Source organism: Vanacampus margaritifer, chromosome 13 (genome assembly GCF_051991255.1).
Source record: "Vanacampus margaritifer isolate UIUO_Vmar chromosome 13, RoL_Vmar_1.0, whole genome shotgun sequence".
Classification (NCBI taxonomy): domain Eukaryota; kingdom Metazoa; phylum Chordata; class Actinopteri; order Syngnathiformes; family Syngnathidae; genus Vanacampus; species Vanacampus margaritifer.
Window position 1 is genome coordinate 12,474,269 of NC_135444.1, and position 15,941 is coordinate 12,490,209.

The 15,941-nt window shown below is 38.7% G+C and overlaps 2 protein-coding genes across 7 annotated transcripts; both read right to left on the minus strand.

The window, feature by feature from the left end:
* Positions 1 to 1,216: 1,216 nt before the first annotated feature.
* Positions 1,217 to 5,161, minus strand: mibp (muscle-specific beta 1 integrin binding protein). Of its 4 annotated transcripts, XM_077584846.1 has the most exons (9): positions 4,995 to 5,151; positions 4,242 to 4,263; positions 3,505 to 3,595; positions 3,282 to 3,330; positions 2,948 to 3,122; positions 1,984 to 2,055; positions 1,785 to 1,891; positions 1,567 to 1,652; positions 1,217 to 1,478 (listed from the first exon to the last, which is right to left on the minus strand). In XM_077584846.1, exons 5-8 carry the CDS (start codon positions 3,103 to 3,105, stop codon positions 1,567 to 1,569), a joined length of 423 nt encoding a protein of 140 aa, XP_077440972.1. In that variant the 5' UTR covers positions 3,106 to 3,122; positions 3,282 to 3,330; positions 3,505 to 3,595; positions 4,242 to 4,263; positions 4,995 to 5,151; the 3' UTR covers positions 1,217 to 1,478. The 4 variants fall into 4 exon arrangements, with proteins under 4 accessions (XP_077440972.1, XP_077440971.1, XP_077440973.1 ...); XM_077584845.1 differs by lacking the exon at positions 4,242 to 4,263 and having other exon boundaries at positions 4,995 to 5,161; XM_077584847.1 differs by lacking the exon at positions 3,282 to 3,330 and having other exon boundaries at positions 4,995 to 5,153.
* Positions 5,162 to 6,088: 927 nt separating this feature from the next.
* On the minus strand, positions 6,089 to 15,462 carry atcaya (ATCAY kinesin light chain interacting caytaxin a). 3 transcript variants are annotated; one of them, XM_077583293.1, is made up of 13 exons: positions 14,850 to 15,462; positions 13,866 to 13,965; positions 10,302 to 10,360; positions 9,972 to 10,220; positions 9,657 to 9,827; positions 9,484 to 9,586; positions 9,283 to 9,414; positions 9,024 to 9,110; positions 8,583 to 8,681; positions 8,401 to 8,436; positions 8,245 to 8,319; positions 8,080 to 8,140; positions 6,089 to 7,780 (listed from the first exon to the last, which is right to left on the minus strand). In XM_077583293.1, the coding sequence occupies exons 2-12, from the start codon at positions 13,940 to 13,942 to the stop codon at positions 8,107 to 8,109; spliced, it is 1,122 nt and encodes a 373-aa protein (XP_077439419.1). In that variant the 5' UTR covers positions 13,943 to 13,965; positions 14,850 to 15,462; the 3' UTR covers positions 6,089 to 7,780; positions 8,080 to 8,106. The 3 variants fall into 3 exon arrangements, with proteins under 3 accessions (XP_077439419.1, XP_077439421.1, XP_077439422.1); XM_077583295.1 differs by lacking the exons at positions 13,866 to 13,965; positions 14,850 to 15,462 and adding an exon at positions 11,499 to 11,787; XM_077583296.1 differs by lacking the exons at positions 13,866 to 13,965; positions 14,850 to 15,462 and adding an exon at positions 10,866 to 11,305.
* Between the last annotated feature and the right edge of the window lie 479 nt (positions 15,463 to 15,941).

Below are 15,941 nucleotides of genomic sequence, written 5' to 3' on the forward strand. Positions count from 1 at the left end.
ACATTCTCTTGAATTGATTTTTTTTTTGTGTACGTATACAAGCATAATCCAGGTGCTTCTCAACAAATTAGAATCTCGTACAAATGTTAATGTCCTTTAAGCAGTTAAATTCAAAAAGTAAAACTCATATTCATTTAACACATCGGCACATACTTTTCAGAGGGTTAATTCCCACCTAAGTTATTAAAAAAAAAAATTGTTGTAAAATGTAATGTTCAAAATTATAAAATACAGATTATATATACTGTATATATATAATATATAGTTTATATTAATATACAGTGTTAGTCTGTGTAAGCATGCATTACACCTGTATATATAAATGCTTAAAAAAAAGGTCAATTATTTCCAATTATTTCAATGACTAATAGCTAAAAAAGTTAATTAAATATCCAGGCTTTCTTGTCATCCACTTAGCATGTCAGTGCTCAATGTTAAAATATTATGTCCATATGTTCCACTAATTAAATTCGTTTTTTTCCACCTTTCAATGACTGTCAAAATACAGACCATCATTTTTATTTAGCAGCAGTATGAAGGGTTGTGTTGACCTGAAGAGCAGAAAATTAACATGATTACCAGTGGGGATACATGAAGTGATTGTAGCCTAGTTTTATAATGTGGACAATGTTAGCACGTGCCTTATAATCTCATGTGTTGGCGATCCAGTGCTAATATGCTAAATCTTGAGGCTCACTCGCCATGACGTACTCCAGCATGCCGCTAGAGGTTAAACAGGGCGGCATTTCAGAACAGGAATTAAAAAGGCTGATCCAGGTGTTAAAAGTAAGCAGACGAAGCTCTCAAAACATACCAGAAGTCAATGTGCAGGAAAGGAAAACGGTGACAACCTAATTTCAGCAAGCCTGGGCTATGAAGGTCAAGCTATAATTGGCATACGTGAATGGCCCCAATTCCCAAAATAATGAGAAGTAGGGCACAAAGTTAAAATCGCCTTTTAACAATCCTCCCAAATCTGAAATGAATGTCTGCTGACCTACTACCGTGCATGAGGTGGCCATCAGAAAAATTATTCTCTGCAAAGATAATGCCCAATTTTGATTGATGACATTGAAACCTTTATTACTGTATGATTCAGTCTGCAAGGTATAGTGAGAACTAAAAAATTGTTTTTAGTCACAATTTATTTCTTAAAGTGAAAAAATGTGAATGTTATTAGTTCTATATAAGCTAAAAAGAGGACTCGGATGCTTGATAGTCATCGCCAACATGAATAGGCTACATGTTTATTGGTGGAAGAAAAACGTGATTGACTTGCAAAGGGGTCCAGTGTGAATAACAGATAAAAATCACTTTGACAAAAAACAAAAACACTGATAAGTTAAAATGAATGCATTGTATTTACAAAAAAAAAAAAGAAGAAGCTATAAAGCTATTTAAAAATAAAAAAAAGAGAGAAAAAAAATCCCTGCAGCTATTTACAAATATTTGTTCAGCACTGGAGTGCTGTCTTCGTGCTGCAAGAAAACACAAACAGAATGTTAGACAGTTTGTAATGTAATGCGGGCTGACTTCCTTGAATGTAACCAGTGGTGGTGCTCTCACCTATAAACGATTAAGCAGGTTGTTCTGAATGTCCTCATACGCTTGGTTGTAGAGCTCTTCTTTGCATTTCAAGCCATCCAGGTACTCTGAAACAAAGAAAACCTTCCATTAAAAATAAAGCCAACGGAAACAAAAATTAATAACTTCAACACTGAGACACTTGCGAAATTGTGTTGGGGGGGGGGGGGGGGTTTGAATCATTGCTACAGTATGTTTACCAATATCTAAGCAGCTGTCTTCCATCTCTCTGCGATGTTTGAGGTACATTGGCCAAACATGGCCATCAAACAGGCCAGGAGGATCTGGGACTGTGTATTGTCTTGTACTGAAGGAAAAAAAAAGAAGAAGAAAAGAAGTGTGACAAATTGCATTTATCAGGAAGATTGGGACAGAAATTGCTTCAAGCAAAATTCTCACCTTCTCCTTCTCTTGCATTCTTCATAGGGAATGGAGATGTAATAGCACTTGTCAAAAACATCCAGCAGCTGTCTGCAGGGGCACACGTGACAGGTGATTACAACACTGACGCATGGAAGAACTGCGCATGTGCGCGTGCGTCAGCACTGCTTATCGTTGCATTCATATTGAACACAGAAAGGCCTTTTTTAGTTGAACCGCTTATCTCTTAACGACAGGAGCACACGCGCTAAACCTGCACAGAAAGATGCCCAAAATCTATCATGTGACTCCCATAATGGCCTCCTCACCCAAAATAACCCCAAGGTCAGTCATGCTGCACGCAGGTAATGAAACATAGCAATTCAATTAGAATATTTGTATCAGAACCCCCCACCCCCACAGTTAAAAATATATATAAAAATATTATTGTGGCGGAATAGATGTTTTAACTTATTACCAGAACAGACATGGCATCTATGAAGCTGATGTTAAGGAATAAATTCCAGTAATCACCCTACAAATAGCTAGAGTGATCCACCGAGCTAATGTTAGCCATTAAAATGATTTATATTAACCTTACTTTTATTGATATGTGATTAAAAATACTATACATTATAGAAATAAGTGAAATCATGCAATCAATTTTTTCGCAATCGGTACCATTTACATTGACCATGGATTGAGTTAGCCCAAAATGTTTGCCACATCCCACAATGCAACACGGAAGCCAAATGTGACGGCCATTTTGGGCAAGCTCTACCCATGGTATAAACGTCAACAGTGCAAAACGCACCAAAAAAAAAAAAAAGTCTATGCCAACAGTGTTTGCAAAATGCAAGCTGTTTGTTAACAGTGGTAATTTGTCTTAAAAAAAAAAAAACACCTTACTCACAAGCTCCATCTTTTCAGATAAATCTTTTTGTATGCCGCGGAGACATTTAAATCCTCCCTCTAAGGCCCGTCTCATCCCAAGTGTACTTACGGGTCATTATAGAGCAGGAAGCCCTCCACAATCAGAATGTGGGTCTGCTCATCTGGGTTGGCCACATCGGAGGAAGAAGACAACGGGACACCGTGCGACCGGGCAAACTTCACTGGATTCTCCATCCAGCCTTTTACGGTGTTGGTCATGGCCTCCATGTCCAAAGCTGTGATCACTGCGGAACAACATTAAAGAAACAGAAATGGTACATGAGCAAAGACAAAACCGTAATTGCGGAGTAAAGGTAATTTTATTTGGATTGTCTAAAAGGACTCCTTTAGAGGAGTAACGATACAAAGACAAAAGGGACTGGCAGTCTTCAGCGAGGTCTTACCATCCCATTGCTTAAAGCCGTCCTCCCCGACTTCTATCTGATCGGGTTTCTGAAATAACAGTCACCAATAAAACATTGCTGCAACCTCACAGCCATCTAAACACTCGCAGAAGAAGGGGTAATGTGTCAAGAGAGATGAAAGAGATACTTTTGGCCGCGATGATGAAAATAAATGAGGGAACCCCCCCCAACACTAAATAAACTCCTATTTGCCAAAACTCACCTTGAAAAAGTCATCCTGGTGCACTACACAACAGTTTGGCAACGTCTTGATCAACTTATTAGTCAAAGTAGTTTTGCCACCATTAGTGACTCTGCAAAACAGAACAAATGCAATCATGTAAAACTGGACAGAGGGAAAAAAAGTCATGCAGTCATTTTCTATAGACAGACAACTTGAGCAATAAATATGACTTTAAGTACAGTAGCAATGTAACATTTGCCTAAAGGAAGATGTTAAATATTAGTAATTTGTTGATAATACAGGGCAAAATGTGCCATGATGTGCTAAAATTATAGGGGTAGCACAATAAATAAACTATTTGTGGGAAAACTTGAGCGGGAAATTTGAATTGCTTCCATGTGAGTCATCAAAAAAAATGGAGGGAAAATCAAACAAATTTATTGACCAAAGCTGTAAACTACCGCACATGGTGCCATGTTTGCAGGTGCAGCTCATTAGAGTTGAATATTTTGGAAGAGTTAATTTATTTCAGTAGTTTAAGGTCAGTGTAAGTTTATTTGATTTCTTTAGTCCACAAATGTCACTCAAAAGCCCATTATCACTAACTTTATGAGTATAGTCACTAAACACAAAGTAAAATTTATCATGATCATACTTTATGAAACCCCAAATTCGCCATCAAGTGATTAGAATAACTTTGAATTAATTTAAAATTAGAATACTAAAGCAAGTTTGTGCATAGAAATTAGACAGGAAAAACGTTTTTCTGTACTCACATTATCTTTGAGGAAGTGTTTTCTTAAAAAAAAAAAAAAAAGGAAGGACATTTTTAAGACATCTCAAACTTGTGGACAGTCTAGTGTATATAATAAACTAGTAATGATTTTCTTTAATCGATATACAGCACTAAATCTACTTAAAATAAAATTTCAACGATTGTCAGATCAGGTGCCCGTGTAAACATGGCGCCACGTGTGGTCAAGTGTTCTACTACTGCTACTATTACTAGCACTAGACAAAATAGCACCCAAAAAACACAATTGACCCTCACATGTATCTAGTACATGTAAAATACTAATAAATGTCAGCTATTTTAAAAAGGTAAATGTGAAAACGTCTTTGCGTTGTCTAGCTTTGGTCGAAGCTAGTGTTTTGAATCTCCCTCCATTTTTGGGTGAAGTCTCGCGGTAACATTTGAAATGTCGCGCTCGTTTCAGGATGACGTGCCATCGACGCCGGCGTGGATTTAAACTGGCCGCGTTCACATGGCGGGAGGATAACAACACAAAATGACCATATGTGAGGAAAAATAAAAAGACCGGGGGACACAAAACACTTCAATTGTCATGGGGGTCAGCTACCAACAATGCATGCCGTACTACAAATTAGTTCTGTGTGGTCTCACTGCAGTTTACTCACTGTGCCATTTTGTGCGTAAGCGAGACATATGTGAAGTACTTCACATATGTCTCGCTTCACATATGTCTCGCAAACAAAGCCCCTGGTACAATTCATACAAACAGACTTACCCGCCAATTCCTATAACGTATTTCATCGTTTCTTCTCTTCTCAGTGGTCCTTGCAAGTGAAGAAATACGAAGTCGCGTTATAAACCCCAAAATATAATTGAATCTCTTTTCCTTTACGGCTAACCACAGTCGCACTCTCCTCCGTCTTACTGCTTCATTGAAATTAAGCGCGAGCCACTTGGATTTATATCTTCTCGAATACGGCTGACGTCAGCCGACGCAGGGGGCACCCGTGCGTAATTTTGTGACGATAGCGTCAGCACCTCCTCGACCAATCAGATGATCCTGAGCACGGAATCTCTATCCAATCAAAACAAGCACATTTTCATGTATTTCCATATTTCTCTGCACCTGCTTACATCGTTCATTCTCGGAACGTTCAGTAATTTTCTTCTCCATCTGCTCCCTATATGCCACTCATGTAACAAGAGTGTGGAAAACTCCCGTCAGTTAAGTCATAACTTGTTAAAATAACATATTTATTTTCTTTTGGACCCACTTGTCCTTCAACATAAACATAAAAATTTAGCAATAACAGCCATTAGTCAAGTCTTACGCTGTATTTATGAAAACAACCAATTTTTTTTTATTTTGAAACCATTCAAACACTGGAGCACCTTATTATCATAATTATTATTATTTTTTAATCTTAATTGAAATAAAATATAGTAAAACAGCATCTTATTACTAAAATAAAAAAAAATAAAATAAAATAAAAGGGAGTACAAACAATAACATTTTACAGATTGTTCTCCCATTTTAGCTTTTACCACCTTTGAACAGACCTTTGCTTCCTCCCTATTTCTATTTGTGTCTGTGTGTGAATTCTGTCACAGTCGTGAGGGTCAGAGGTTCAGCTGTTGGGGCCTCTCCCAAGTGTGCTGGGGAAAAGAGTGTGATGTGTCACATGTCACCATGTGATGTCACGGGACTCCCTCTTATCTAAGAAAAGATGAACATGTGTCTCGTCAGGTGAAATATAAAAAGCTCCAGATGAAACCTTGGTAGAGGTCAGTTATTTACTTGATATTTCATGGTGTATTTCCACACTAAATTTCACTCTGGACTGTCACAGCTACAATCAAAATACCAAGTTGTTTTAGGGATGGACTATTTATTCATTTCTATTCACAAAGCAGACATAATCATCCAACTGACTAACCCTAACCCAGCGTCTGTGTGACTATATTGTGCTTTTATGATCAAAAGTAAACTCAGTAAAGTTAATGTGAGTTCATGTTTGTCTACACAGCATAGAGATAACATAGCATAGCTAGCTACATAGGACAGTGTCTATATGACTAATTGTCATTCTTTGTCAATGTATTATTGATTACTTCAATATGAGGCATTCAACAAAACAAAAATAATAGAGTCCAAAAAAAAACAAATAAACATTTGAAGAGGTCTCTCAAGTTTTAGAAGCATCACAAAATATCAAATTAACGAAGAATTTAGAAGTAAAAAGTAACTCTCATGCATAAGTTCTTTATAAAACAAAAATACATTTTAAAGGCCATGAGTAAATCTTTATGCTAAACAATTTACACAATTTATGTATTTATGTTAATACACTGATGTCGATTTTGTAGAAAAACAATTGACAGTGTTCTGTTCTCGTGCTACCAAAACTGTTGCCGGCAACGGAAGACAAGAGAGTAAGAAGAAGAAGAAAAAGAAGAAGAAGAAGACGATAGAAACTGAAATACTTGAGAAACTTAAAGACATTGGGATTTGTGTGTTGAACTGACAAAATGCAATTTTGAGACCTAAAAATATGAAGTCAACTTTTTTTTGTATGTGTGTTCCTCTTACAATCGACTTCAGCGGGAGGACATTTGAGTTTGCGTTTATAAAAATAAAAACGTGCAAAATGGGAATGTGCTTTGAAGAGTAGTGCAAAAGGTACAATAGTGTATGTAAAATAAAATACAATAAACAAAAATTAGCAAAACTAAGTGTTACCCAAACTAATAATGTATTTGACGTTTAATCTATTTGTGTGATGCATTAAAGAAAAAGGGAAGCACTAAATCATTCATGTTTTAAAATACGGTAAAAGGTGGTTGCAATTTTACCAATACCAAGAAAGTGCAAAGAAGGTCTTAAAACAGTTGTCCTCATTAACTCCACCAGGGACCTTATGTTTTCTTAGTGATGTTTGTTTGCATTTTAGTAGGATGATGCTAAACCATTGTTCAGCCTTGGTTTGCCTAAGTGCTATTCTATGGATTTCATTGTAGCTATAAGCCAAAAGGGGGTAAATAATTACAAAATAGGAACTAGTGAATACAGTAAAGTGATATAAGAGTTCTCATATTTCTGCATTTTAAACTCAAGAGACAGAGGCACGTGGTAAGGTGTGAAAATATAGATGGAGGTCCTTGTCAGTGCATCATGGACATTCTCAGCTCAGTACAGCAAAATAGAAAGCTTGAATAGAGCAAAATCAAAGATATTGCAGTACAGAATTTACATTTCAAACACTTTCATCCGGCCTCTCTTCCATCTGTCTTAGGATAAACATAACGTCCCTTCCTTCGTCTATGCAGTTTAAGAGGAAAATCCTTTTGCCATTTTTCCAGTGATTCACATATGGCAAACGTTCAGCGCGAGCCGCTCCAACATTAAAGTGCAAAAGTCCCAAGGGAACAAGAAACTCCTTTGCAAATGTTACATTTGTGAATGAAGCCCTCACATCAAAACAGAGATAAAGATGAGCGCTCAAGGAAGCACATGTAGTCTTTGAGTGCTTCGATGAATAGTTTGATGCTCCAAGTGGCAAACTGCAGCAACAGAATGGGAGATACAGAAATGCAACACAATGTTTTACTGTATTATGGATGGGAAACTTATTTGATACGAGCTCTATTATTATTATTATTATTGCAGAAAATCATTTGCTCTGATGGCACCAGTAATTTACTTTGAACCAAACCAAATAAACAAAATTTTCGAAACACATCCTACCATGACTGCAATGCGAAACATATTATTAAATGAATATGGCAGTATAGGATCTCATTGTAGTGGGGCACTTTTGATGTTAATAAAAGTAACATTATATAACAACAGGTCATATTACCTGTTTATTCGTAATGTTCTTCCGTTTTCATAATCCTTGCTCTACAATCATTGATTTTGGCCTGGAAAGAGAGAAAAAGGCATGAGTGAGGATGTTACCTATCGTTAAAAGTTGCCAGAACTGTACTCAGTCGTTTCAAATGTACACAACGCTTTGGACCAGTACCTCTCTGACTTTTTGTTGACTGGTTCCTGTGAGACCGACTGTTTTTCCACCTGTCGCTTCTGCTCTTGCTCCATTCTAATCGACATTCACATTGAATATGATCTGAAGTAATAGTCGGCATGTCAAAGAAAAAAAAAGTAAGGACTAAAAGCTCACCTTTCTCTGCGGGCTTTAATCCTCTCCTCGTCAAACCTGCGATGAATAAAAATGTTTTAATCTTACAGTTAATCCTACTGTTCAACAATTACAAAATAATGATAATTTAAAAAAAAAAAAATTGCGATTTGGGAGTCAGACCATTCCTCTTTTTCTCCACATAGTGGTGAGGAAAAACTTACTGCAAAACACATTCCGGTACATGTACGTGCTCCATAGGGACCATTAGGGCCAGTTCATCCAGGCTGTGAACATACTGGATTTTATTCATGAACTTCACACTGTAAACGGCAGCAAGAGAACGACACAATCAATACATTGATGCCATATAAAGTACGAAGACGCTTATATTTTTGCAATAAGATTTGATATACATTTATCCTGATCTCTCTTACTTTATACTTTATTTGTTTTACTTGTTTTTATAAGATTGTATTTGGCAATTAAGCTTTGTGCTAGGTTTCAGCAGGACATTTTTCCAGAAACCTACGGAGACACTGCTGATAACAGCCTTAGTTTACGGTATTGAGAACTCGTGGAGGCTGCCGATATCAGCTACCGATACATTTACATCTGACGTGGATTAAGTCTTTAATCCATATTGGCTTGCTTGTGAATCTCACCTGATAAAGGGCCTGGATATAGCCAGCACAGTGCGTATGAACCAAGTAGGATGAGCAATGACCAGAGACTTCAAATTCTTCCTCAATCTGGTAAAAAAAAAGAAAAAATAATGAAATTGCTGGGGAGTTTGTTGCTGCATTAGCAAAGCAAGAGCACGTTCTTATTAACACCCTAGTTATCTTTTTAAAGGCAGAACATTCAATGAAGCTCAAAATGAGACAAAACCAAATGCGGTCCATTTCAAAGTTTCTTTCGCACCTTCTGTCAATCATCTGGTAGCATTTCTTGAGCCAGCTAATTCCAGGCATTTTACTCCTGGGCGTGGCTCCATTCATGTAGATGATCAGGTAGTCTTCGGCTACCAGCATCTCGAGACTGCTCACCACGTAGCTGGAAGAGCAGGAGACGGTACCGCTACATGTTTCGTATCCACCGTCGTGACTCTAGTTTTTGACTTACAGGAAGAGGTTTTCCATGATGTAGTGGTATTCTGGGATGCTGCTGTCAGGCAGGTAGCATGCAGAAAACACAATGATGGCGTTCAGGCCCTCCCCAAAATAACCTGAAAACAGGGTTTGGATTTTTAAAAATATAGTTTAAAATTGCACTATAGACATTCCTCTCTAACGAACCTCCATGTGTGATGACTCTCTGGTACGGCCGGATGATCTGCATGTCAATTCTGTGCTCCTGTTCTCCAATGATCACCGTCCTCCACAGGCGTCCGTTGGCATTCCCGTCCTCGTCCAAGTCTCCCGTACCACCAGTCGGACCGGCTTTGGCCGAGGCCACTGGAGTGTCATCTGGAATGACACAGGGATGTGTTTTGCTGTTTATTGTGCATGAATAATATAATGCTCCACCCATTCACTCACTTAAAAAAAAACTTCAAAATATTAAGAACACCTGGATAATCTAAGTGCAGGTGTTGTTGAAGTTCTTCCTACCTTCCCATTCCAGGTCATTGCCATTAGTGATGAACTCCAGCGAGTCCGTCTCATCCGGCGTGTCGATGTCGTCCACGTTGATGTCCAAGTCGTCGGGTGTGTCCAGAAAGTCATCCGACAGCAGGGATCCCTCGCTTTTATCCAGGGACAGATTCATCTCCGGCGCAACTAACGTACGGCGTGTGCGGTGCGAGGACGACACGCCCACGCCTCCTCCAGGTGGGCTCACGTTCAGGGAGTTGGGAGGAGCTATGAAGAAATGAGGAGAGATGACATAAGCTCTTACCAAAAATGAGCAATCGAGAGTTTCTTAAAAATGAATTGTCTTACAGGTTCTGTTGTCTGTGAGGCCACAGGAGGAGTCCATGTCTCCGTACTCGGGTAAAAGTCTGAGTGACAAATAACACATCATTTATGTATTTAATTTAATTTAATTTAATTTAATTTAATTTAATTTTATTTAATTTTATTTAATCAGGCAAAGTAGATTAAGTACAAAATTATCTGTTTCAGAAAAAAGGTGATTGGTCGTTATTTGAGTGGACGGCCATTTTGCCTGAAAATGACGCCATAGTTGCTTAGGGCTCAAGTGATGACCAATCATGGCTCAGTTTCAGAAAACAGGTGAGCCGTGATTGGTCGATACCTGAGCCCTAGGCAACTGTAATGTCATTCTCACTCATTAGCAAGTGGCAAAATGGCCGCCCCCCTGAGATGGATAAACACAGATGAATTTGGCTGCTAACACAATAATATTAGTTAGACGGTTCCTCTATCATAGTGTCAATCCAAATGAAAATGAATGTCTTTGCATTTACATTAGTTCTCAGTAAACTGTACTGCAGTACCTAATGTGTCCACTGCCTATGAGAGAGTACCATAATAATAACTTACCACGTTAGATTACTCCAATTACTATGATGTCCAATGGACCATTTAAAACAATACTTTTGCCACTAATCCATTTTAACACCGAAAATGGGAGCGCGAAGAAGCGGATGGTAATTAACTTCTCTCCGGGGACAGATGAAGATTACGAGGCTGCCAGGCAACATGAGGCAGAGCAGAGGAGGGAGGAGAAGGAAAAGGGAGGACAGAAAATGCGGATGAGGGGAACAAAAAAACACATCAAATGCTTTTTTGTGTGTGTGTGCTGTGAGTAGACAGAACCAGTTGGACCATTTCATCATTTATACACATCGCCCTTGACAACGTGAACTCTATAAGTGCAAGTGATGCGGGGAGCTACACTGCAGTGTTTTTCCAGCTAAGGTGTTCTTAGCGCGTCTCCACGTGCTGCATTCCTGCGTATGCTTCATCATCCCTTCTGCGGGAGAATGGCGAGACCCCCCCCACCCCGAGCCACTGATAAACAACCTGAGTCCCTCCCTCAAGCACCCCTTTGTAAAAGGATCAGTTCAGTACAGTATAAAATTGTTAAGAGGTTTTTCTCAAAAGCAAGATAATCCCTTTTGTTACAATCTCGCTGCATTTCAACCACCATTATCAGTATTAAGCAATGCCTACCTTACAAAAGTGAGGTCAAATCAGTATTTTGGGCTACACACATGCGCCTTTATCTTCAGTATTCTTATTCATCCTCAGTCTTCCCTCCATGAGTTCAGTACAGAGCATCTCTCAGAGGCCACTTTAATAGCGCTTCTGCTGCAACGTATTCCTCCTTCTCTTTCTCTCCACCACTAAAAGCTGACACCATTTCAGCAATGGCGATGTTGTGTTTTGGATCGGTGACTGCCGCTGCATCACATGACCATCCCCAGACCATTCACAAAGAGGGTTGCACCTGCTCTCCGCCAGGAAAGAGGGAGGAGGAGCGCTCTGTTATCACATTTGTTCTCTTTTATGGTCCAATTAGTTTTGCATCATGACCTTACATTTTTGTATGATCACATCATTAGGTGTTCTTGCATATTATGAAGATTGTTACTGTGCTAATAGTGCTTGTTAGGACCCCGGATAGTTTTTATTTTTTAAAATTGTTAAAAGGGATGTTCAATACCATTTTTTAAAGACTGCTATCAGTACAAATACTCAACTCTTGAGTAGCCACCGATACCAATACCAAGTAGGCTAGTTGTGTCACTAATACCAAGTAGGCTAGTTGTATCATGGGTAAGTTGTCACATTGCAATTTTCTTCTCCACCACAGGGTGCAACGAAAAAGTGGAATACAAATTTTCTTCGTATAAATGGTTAGGGGTTGTGTAGTGTCTGAGAAGAGAAAAGCACACTGTGAGCTGTTTTGCACAGCCCAAAGCAAACATTTTCAACTTCATATATTTTGAAAGCAAATCATGTGGACTCGTTAGAAGAGAGATTCATGCATCTTGTCCTGCCTCAGTCACAGCTCTGTTTTAAGCTAACTTTAAACGAGAGCAAGTATTAGCCAACATGGTAGTTTGGGGCAACTTGTCTCAGTCATTTTGGGGTTTGTTGTCACATATGCAAATAATGGGCCAATGAAAAAGGCATCTCTGGCAACTTGATTTACGTATGCCAGAATTGTTCTTCAGATGATGAGTCTGAAGAGTGAGGAAATTAGTTTACCAGGTTTTGTTCCATTTTTTAAAAATGGATTTTCCAGTAGTTGGAACTACAGTATGCCCACATCAGGACTGGTTTAAGTTTCATGGTGAACCATCCATTAATCCATTAACTGAAATGATTTATTTTTCTAAAATTCAATTTAATCTCAAATTTCCAGTTTAATGGAAGCAAAACAGGCATTTGAGGCTGAAACCTATGATTTATATGCCAGCAGTTCCTAAGGACTTTAATCTATTTCATAATATTTTATCTTAACGTTTGCTCAATGACTATGATACATTTTCAATACCACTGATAAACAATTTATCTGGCTGTAAAAAAAAAAGAAAAGAGAACAAGGATAATTTTGTCCTTGTTTTATTAGTTACAAAATACAATGTGACATCTTACCCCATATAGTGTGACAACTTACCCATGTCACATGTTCACTCCCACAAAATATGAAAATGACATGAAAAAAAAATACCTAAGACTTTGGTCTTTCATCTGGTATATATTTTGTTTATATATGATGTATTGATTCCAAGAAATATATAAAAGTATAAAAAGTGATACAATCTCCACTATTTGTCAAATGACATTTCTAGTAAATAATGTATGGTCATGAATAATTATCATCATCACTCTATAACGTACTGTTAGAAAAAATATGCTTTTGCACTAATAAAATGTGTTCTACATGTTTCAATAAGAGGATAAGAAAGTAGACGATGTTCCTCTCTCTCTCTGATCGTATCACTTGGCTGTGAGACAAAACAAGATGTCTGTGGTTGGGGGGCACCAGCTGCATGAGGCAGATGATAACTGCCTGTTCATGTGCATAATATATGACCTTGCCTAAGGAGCAGGAGGCAGACACTTCTTAGACCAGCCATCAGGTTTGAACTGTCTCCTTCCTAGCATGTTTTTAGTAAGTTGTATCTTTCTTTGCATCTCTATCAACTCTTAATAAGACACAGGATCAGAAAATGTCAAGCTATGGATAGCTATAGGTAAATCCCATTTTCAACATTCTCAGAAATTCTTTTTTTCCCCTTCTATTTTCTTGATCGCATATCTGCTTACAGTTTGTGGCATAACTGTAAAATAACCGGATTGTAAAAACACGGCTCTGTGAATATCAAAAGATCAGGTTGGTGATTGCTATTCTGGTTACCATTTTTGAGAAATCTCTCATCTGTGAACCATAGCATTTTTTTTGCTGTATTGTTTAGAAGTTACCACTATCCCTCCAACATTAAGTCAAAGTAGCCTTACATTGCCAAATATGACATGCACATCGCACAGGTCCATATCACTGAGCAGTGCAAAGTAACAGTATCTCACCTGGGGAAATCCTCATCCTGCCACTCGTCTTTCACTTCCATGTTCTCCATTCTTAGAGTTGCTTCAGTGGTGCCCATCCCTCAGCAAGGAGAGCAAGGGCCTAAAAATAAGAGCAGACACATGTTTGTAAAAACAATTTCAAACACATGTGGAAAACCGATCAACTCGTTGACCAGCTCCAGTAAAGAAATTTTATATTTAAATAGAAAATGAAACCGTTTGCTTTAGCGGCTGGATTAAATCCAATCATTTTACACTTCATGGTGACATTTAGGGGTTGAAAGCACTGTGGGTCACATTGTTCTATACCCCTGCCCACTTAGCACATGTGAGAAGCATGTGATGAAGCCCATTTTGTGAGTCAAGTCAGATATTGTACGAGCTTCCTCCTCCTGGCTGGAAATCAAGAGGCCATTGTTGGAAAATACACTTTTCTTCCTCAGTGCAGTCAGTCAAATAGTTTTATGCTACATGTAGTAGGTTATAGCTGGAGACATAGCATTAGGTAGGCTACATGCACAATCTAATACAAGAATAGCATGTGCATCATTACTAAATTAGATAACCAAAATATAAGAAACACCAAACTAAAACCACAACAATAAACATATTGTTAAATGAATACCCCATCAGAGGTTAGAATCTTAGCAAAAAACAAATCATTTTATTGATAAAATCAAGGTAATCAAACAGGACAACAGTCGAAGGATGTCTACAATGGGCATGTGTGACATAAATAAAAATTCAACCAAAATGCAGTGGAATTTTACTGTACTGATTTCCACCCACGGCAGGGGGGAGAAACTGCTGCGCAAGTCAAACATGCCAATATAAATAGGCGTACAAATCGGAATTTCCAATCTGTGAAGCTGCTGCACATCATTAACAACAAGATGGCCCGATTGCATTTCTAGTTTGACCTAGAACGGTTGGATTTCATGAGGTCAGCTCAGCATCTGGCATGATGTCAACGACTATACTCACATGAGATGGTGGAGAACTCCTTCAAATTCTTCAGATTGTCTGGGGTGTCCGTCCGTGTGTGCGTATCATTAACCTTCCTTCTCCTCACTCACAGGAACAGAAATTTGAGTCGATTCTCTAAACTGACCCAAATGCATACGTCTCCTCTTCCTCTACTTCACATGCACATACACACAAACAGTGTCCTCAATGTCAGTTGCTAGCCAGCAGCAGGTGCTTGAAGACAGGGGGCACCTCTGTGCTGGAACCCCCCCCAGCCACCCTCCCCGTCTCCTTTCCTTCGCCTCTGTCCACCTTTGTTGGGAAAAGACTGGCCGTGAAGAGCGACTCGACAGGCTGCCTCTTAGCCCTGATGTCCGCACCGAATTTCTTCAGTCAGAGTGCACCAGCTGCGGTATCATGATCTTGATCACTCTTCTCAATAGTGGCTCCAAATATTACCTTTTTCCTAAACCTGCTTTTATTGACTATACCTAATTATTTCCAAGGGAGAAGCTTTTTTTTTTTTTTTTAATCCTGCAGCAATTTGGGGAAAAGAAGCACTGATCTCTGCTATAATCCTGCTGCTGTTGGTGGTTCTCGATGTCGCCAGTGTTCCCTGGCAACAGCATCCCGTTCTCCCCTCCCACCCATGTCTCTTTCACACCCACTGCCCCAACTCTCAAATCCCCTCTCCACACATCCATTATTCAAGATCCTTACTTCAAATGCAGCCAATCAGATCAGCTCTGGATCAAATGCAGCTGACTGCGAAGTCCATCCATCCATCCATCCATCCATCCATCAATCCAACCATCCATCCATCCATTTCCCCCATATATAATTTATTCTCATTTAGGCCGTGGGTGAGCTGGAGCTCATCCTAACCAACTTTGGGCGAGCAAGGTTGGGAACACCCTAGACTGGTCGCCAGAAAATTGCGACGCAAACATATAGACAAACAATCAAAGTGTGCTGCACGTTTCTTTTCTTTTTTTTTGTTTATTTTTAATTAATTAGAATGTATTTTATATACACTGATAGTAAGTTTATTTGCAGGATGTTTTGTAAACCAGCAGCATCAATTATGACATTTGAATCACCTCCTAGTTG

Excerpts from the sequence above, each read along its gene's own strand:
- atcaya (XM_077583293.1), bottom strand. The coding sequence starts at position 13,942 with ATGGGCACCACTGAAGCAACTCTAAGAATGGAGAACATGGAAGTGAAA. Across the intron at positions 9,587-9,656 it reads GAGAGTCATCACACATGGAG|GTTATTTTGGGGAGGGCCTG; the intron begins GTTCGTTAGAGA and ends CCCTGTTTTCAG. Across the intron at positions 9,111-9,282 it reads TACCAGATGATTGACAGAAG|ATTGAGGAAGAATTTGAAGT; the intron begins GTGCGAAAGAAA and ends TTTTTTTACCAG.
- mibp (XM_077584845.1), bottom strand. The coding sequence starts at position 5,020 with ATGAAATACGTTATAGGAATTGGCGG. Across the intron at positions 3,596-4,994 it reads TACGTTATAGGAATTGGCGG|AGTCACTAATGGTGGCAAAA; the intron begins GTAAGTCTGTTT and ends TCTGTTTTGCAG. Across the intron at positions 3,331-3,504 it reads ACCAGGATGACTTTTTCAAG|AAACCCGATCAGATAGAAGT; the intron begins GTGAGTTTTGGC and ends CTGTTATTTCAG.